Genomic DNA, 6,061 nt, shown 5'->3' with positions numbered 1-6,061 from the left:
GACAATCACACTAAACACTTTCCAGCCTAAGCTGTCAGCCACTTCACTATGATGCAAAATAAGTAAATCTACACTGTCACACAAAGCAGCCTTTTTGAACTCATAAACAAATGACTGCATTATCCTTGCATTCTTATATATTTTTCTCCTCTGTAGTTTGTAGTTTGTAATTAGAAGTGATTGTGCACACATGTTTTTGGTCAATATCTCATAAACGCTTGGCATTGAAGAAGAAACTGATCTTTTTTTCTTCTGTATTTTTTTTAGGTTTGAAGGCACTGCAACTGTATTTCTTTTATAAAAACCGTACAAGACTAATTGATGTTATTTTATTTTTTGTCTTTTTAGACGAACAATTGTGCATCTAAGCATCTTATTTCCATACAACTGGAGTTGTTGACAAAGGAACGTGTTTCATCACCTTTCCATTGGAGTTTCCTTTTTTTTTTTTTTTTTTACATCACCGCGTGACGCAATTTAGAGGTGAAGTGATTGAGCCTGGAGCGCACGCGGCGGCTATTTACCGCACACAGAAAGGCGAGGCGCGCGACCGCCCGCGGTTCCGCACCCGTTCATTCACCCGCGCGCGCTACCTGGAGGACTCGCTGATTCCCAGCAGCAGCAGCGGCGGAGCGCGAGGCCGAGAGAAGCGCCGGGAAACCGACAGGGAACAAAAAAAAAAAAAAAAGGGAAAAAAAAGGTAATGAACCGAAATATACCAACTCGTCTGCCTCGGGTTTCAGCTTGAGTTTAACTTGTTTGAACACGTTAAGGTTTAAAGTCTCCTCCTCGTGACCTTCCGGTTTGTTTGCGGGTCTTCGAGCAAAGTTGTGCTTTCAGTCTAGACATAGTTGTCATAGTTAGACCCGCCTGAGGAGTAAATAGTACATTAATATTATTTTACTTTTAATGTTTAGATTCGTTTACGACGTTTTATTCTTTGACACCTCGACCCTCGTAGCCACAACTTTATGGGGTTAATGAGACGTGAACGTCGACAGAGATGATGATTCTACAGCAATACTGTAATGTTTCTGTTATTTAAAGTAACTGCTTTGACAAAGTCTATTCAATGAAAACATATTGAACAACAAACCAACCAACAAACCGAGATATTCATTTAGCTCTGGTCCTGGCTGCTGTACTTTATGATGTTTCTTTTTTTTTTTTTTTTTAAATGAAGCAGTCTGTGTTGAAGTCTGCATTTCAACACTAGACTAGATCTAGTGTTGAAATGCCTCAAGGCTTTCAACACTGATTTCTGTTCAAAGCAGCTTTAAAATTGCTGAGATTCTCTGAAATCCCATTCCTACGGTTTGTAGGTGTAAAGAGAGTCCAGGAATAAATGTCTCAATGGTCAGAGTTATCTCTGACATCATGAAATAAATTCATTTCAGAAATGAAAGACTTTGCTTTCTGCTGTCTGAACCAAAATATTTTTTGAAATTTTTGTTCATTTATTTATTCCTTTTTCTTCATTGAATCCTACCTAAAAACTGCTACTGCACAACCAAACATCTGGGTCATAACTCAGTGGTCACATCAGGACAGCTGACTGTGTCCCCAGGGGCACAATTTCACAAATCCAGTAAGATCTGAAAAGAACATTTTCAGTGTTGACACATTTGACAAATGATATTGTGTTGACATTGTCTTATGATGGCATGTTAGAGCCACTGTAGACGGAATAAGAAAAGTAGCAAAGCACTTTGAAATGCCTTGTTGCTGAAATGTGCTATACAAATTAAATTTGATTGACTGATTGGTTGATAGTAAATTCCCACCCAAAAAAAAAACCTCTGAAATTTTTTTGATAAACACATAGAAATTTCTCAGATTTCTTTTAGTAAATTTCTGAGATCAATCCAAAAATGTCAATAGTTTTTTCTAGCACATTTTAGAATTTTCCTTGTTTTTGTAGATATATTTCTGAAATTGATCTCAAAATTTTGGAGGTTATTGGCACAAATGTCCTCCTCTCTTTTCTTCCTATCTGCAGTGGCCCAAGTATTTCATCATTTGGTCAGCAGTTTCTTCAGCTTGGAATAATTAGTGAACTCAAAAATGATGGAAAACAATGTGGGAAGAGTGACATTTGTATTAATTCAGCCCTGCATTGTTCTTTAGAAGAGTTTAATAAACCTCTGTCCTTTTTAGACTCGACTGAAACCTGTGGAGAGAGTGAGGAGCAACATCTGTACAAATTCTCGCATCAGCAATTTAAAAACACCTCCAGGAACGGAGCGGGAGAAGATCTCATGTTGACAGGGTCTCCTTACGCTTCACGTTCTGCTGCGTTTTTCTTCCAAGAGGAGAGTTGGGGTGTCAGGAGCCGTGGCTGACCTGCGGCCATGCACCGCTTAAGGACTACAGTTGCGAGGCTTGGGCCTTTAGCTGCCGCACAGACAGCTCAGAGCGCGCCACAGTCCCGACTGCTGGCGCTGGAAGGAGGTGCAAGAACATTTCAGCCTGTGAGGAGCCTGAGTGCATCTGTGGCTGCTGAACCTTTTCTCAACGGCACCAGTTCCAACTATGTGGAGGAGATGTACTTCGCCTGGCTGGAGGATCCTAGGAATGTGCATAAGGTACTGAGGCAGACATATTAGATGGCAGCTAATGACAAAAAAAACTGACATTCCATGTGTTCAAAACTGTGAAAGGGAGGAGTGTTTGTTCAGCCTAACCAAACAGGTTTTCAAAACTTTGAGGTTTTGATAACTGTACAATAAATTGTCTCAGAAGTTCTTGCAATAACCAATAACATTGTTGTTTTAGGACCATTTTTACTAAAATAATGGCAATGGAACAATAATGGAAGAATTTGTCCTCAATAATCAATAAACTTTAAACTCTAATGGACATTTAACACTGGAACTGGAAGACATTATCCAAAGTAAATAAACAAAACAACAGAAACAACAAGTGAAATGAATTATAAAGTCTTGAGAAACAAAATTGCCCTTCATGAAAGGGTATAGTTGAAACCAAAGCCCCAGGCTGAAGACTTTTATCATCTAGTTTTTGGTAGAAAAAGAGAAAAACGGTACATCATGCAAATGGAAATGATAGAGTTATTTCTAATTTATCATGCAGTTGATTTGTGACAGGTCTAAATGAATCTTGGTTTGAAGTTCAGTATATTACCTTGTGTTTAATTAACATCATTTTGAAGCATTGCAGCATTTTATGGTATATTAAGGAAGAATCCCACGAAACATTATTAAGAAGAAAATATATGCAGCAGTCATGTTTGTACATACTAGAACTCAAAGTGCGCAGCTTAATCACAGGAATGTTTGTCCTTCTGACGTTTCCTTCAGCTGCTGGCTGTCTGGAAGCTTCTCTGTTAGCAATCTCTGCCTGACAGGCAAAATTCAGGGAACGCTAGTCTCTCAGGAGTAAATGACCTTCTCCCCTGGATCTGCTCACCTTATGCACATTTGTCATCACATCCGGTCTGAGCCCTTTGCACTGATTGCATCCAAACCGAGCTGAGATTTTGGGGACTAACAGATGAATGTCCAGGATTCAGTGGGTCAAAGTTTACACCATAGACTTTGATCCTCCACCTGTTTATTTGTGAGTGCATTTTTATTGAAGTAGAGACTCAGAATTAACATTATTACAGGAGTGAAGCTTCTTTGTCGAAGAAAATAGTTATTAGTTAACAGGTCACCTTTCTTGGTAATACCTCAAATTATGTTATTATAACAATACGTTTTGTTGTGCTGGTGAAAATGATGAGAGCTGCCACGAACCTTGTTATTATGACGCATGCTTAACAAGACAGCAAAAACATCAGAGCAGATCTTCATGTCTGGGTGGAACAGTAAAACATTAGCTGTCAGTGAGCTCATGAACTCCACTAAATGGATTAAACTACGCTCAGTGACCAGACTTTTACAGTGGGGAAGTGTACGTCACAAAAAGGTCAAACATAGGCTTTGACCAGCAATCAGTTTTCAGCTAACAAATTGAGTTGCCTGCTGTCAGGGTTTGAATGCAGCTGTAAAGTAACTCGTGCACCATGCTTACTGTTAGCTAGCATCCAGCACAGAAAGCTGATCCTAAAAGCTTCTCACTCCTGTAATCTAATTACTTCCTTCTTCTGTTAGAAACTTAGGTGGAGAATGAGGTTAATGCTCATTAGTTAATGATGTTACCTACAGTTCATGTGACTTCTGATTTTAATGTAAATCTACTTTAGTTTTGGTTTTGCGAGTAAAACATTTTCAACAACAACAAAAGTCTTCTACAACAATCCAAAAACGTAGATAAAACTGGTGAGGTTTGATTGCTTCCGGATGTTGGAATGTTGTCAAACTTGACCTGAACCAGTGGTACTTGTTTACAAGATAATATGTCTGTCTGCATGCTGTGCATTGAAAGACTAACGTAATAGAGAAATTGTGCAGCACTATGTGTGTGATTGATTTAGTCAGATAAAGTAACTTCTATGATCTTAATGTACATAAATCATAACTGACTGAGGTTGGTAGTAGCTGAGTCCTTGTGTCTTGTTGAGAGGGGCAGTCTAAGCCTGTTGGCAGTGAACAGAAACTTCCAGTCACTGTTTACCACCAGGAAATGAGATGAGCATAAAAACAGCAGTTTTTTTTTTCTTTTTCTCCTCACAGTCTTGGGATATTTTCTTTCGGAATGCAAATGCTGGAGCGCCGCCCGGTGCGGCGTACCAAAGCCCTCCGCTGATCAGCAGGCCTTCTGATGGAACGACGGGCGTCCGGATGCTGATGGGAGCTCAGCCCAATGTAGAGAAACTGGTGAAAGACCACCTGGCAGTGCAGTCACTGATTAGAGCCTATCAGGTAAACAACAAACACTATCGTATGATAAATGTTGTTTCAGATCAATATCAAATTTACTTTTATCTCATATATACAACTGTTACTTCTACATTCATAGCAGAATTTTCTCCACCATGATGAATAATCACATATCTTAAAGCTTTATAACTTTCAGAAAGACAAAAACATGATTGAAAACTAGATATGCAGATCCTATATTAATATTTTATTGGTCCTAATAAAATGTAATTCAGTTTATTTCTGTTTTGTGCTCTGAGCAACATAATACTTTATTTATTTTACAATATATTTCAATTTCTTAATTGCACTTTCTGAATCATTCTAAAAATTTGTTGTAGTTAGTTTCAGTGTCTTTCTGCTGTACTGGTGCAGAGTTATCAAATAAATTTGTAATTCAGCACATTTATGTCTGTTTGAAAAACAAAAAAATTCTGTTGTTTTTCTGTATCAGATCGGTATCAGCCAATAATAGACCTCAGATATCGAAAGTAAAAAAAGTGAACTGGTGAATTCCCAGTTTTTTTCTCTGTTTGTGTTAATTAAACATCCTTTCAGTGAGTCTTAAAGTTGCATAAAGGTTATTTCCATCTGGGCAAACACATCAGATGTTCAGAAAACTTTTCAGATTGAAAGTATTTTGTTGAGGAAGAAAGCTGGCTTCGGGTAAAACAGGCAGCTGGTTTAAACCCTTTAACCCACTTCCGATATGAGGGCAGAAAACTGGGCCAGCCATGTTGACATCATGAAGGTGACCTGCTGGAGTGAGTTTAGACATTCTAACCTCACCGACTCTCATCCGTCTGTCTGCAGGTACGGGGCCATCACATAGCCAAGCTGGACCCCCTCGGTATCAGCTGTGTGGACTTCGATGATGCTCCGTGTACTGTTGGATTTCAAAATGTTGGTGAGAAAAACAGCCCTGCACCATTTGTGTTACATTTCACTTCACTAAGCGTCTCTGACTACCTTTTAAATTTGGGTCAGTATATTTAGGATCTTAATTTATTTAGTAATGTATGTTCTGCTAGAACTAGATATCTAATCTCTAGATGCTTTTGCAAAGCATTTACACAAGGGGGCTGAATATATATATATATATATATATATATATATATATATATATATATATAGAGATATATAGAGATAGAGAGAGAGAGAGAGAGAGAGAGAGAGAGAGAGAGAGAGATTAAAGTAGTCAACGTTTTAATAAGTAATGTAAGACCACTCTCAAATTT

At 38.4% G+C, this 6,061-nt stretch overlaps 1 protein-coding gene across 1 annotated transcript in view; it reads left to right on the top strand.

Annotated features, from left to right (window-relative positions):
* Positions 1 to 541: 541 nt before the first annotated feature.
* Positions 542 to 6,061, top strand: part of ogdhb (oxoglutarate dehydrogenase b) — a 17,834-nt gene continuing 12,314 nt past the window's right edge. Inside the window, exons 1-4 of the mRNA XM_055060646.1 lie at positions 542 to 700; positions 2,158 to 2,585; positions 4,638 to 4,826; positions 5,637 to 5,730. Of these exons, the coding sequence (XP_054916621.1) occupies positions 2,352 to 2,585; positions 4,638 to 4,826; positions 5,637 to 5,730 (517 nt within the window). The 5' untranslated portion in view covers positions 542 to 700; positions 2,158 to 2,351. The remainder of the gene's footprint in view (positions 701 to 2,157; positions 2,586 to 4,637; positions 4,827 to 5,636; positions 5,731 to 6,061) is intronic.

This window comes from Poeciliopsis prolifica, unplaced genomic scaffold (genome assembly GCF_027474105.1).
Source record: "Poeciliopsis prolifica strain line A6 unplaced genomic scaffold, Auburn_PproV2 SCAFFOLD061, whole genome shotgun sequence".
Lineage (NCBI taxonomy): Eukaryota > Metazoa > Chordata > Actinopteri > Cyprinodontiformes > Poeciliidae > Poeciliopsis > Poeciliopsis prolifica.
The sequence above is the reverse complement of the archived record's forward strand: the minus strand, read 5'-3'. Positions and strand labels throughout refer to the sequence as shown.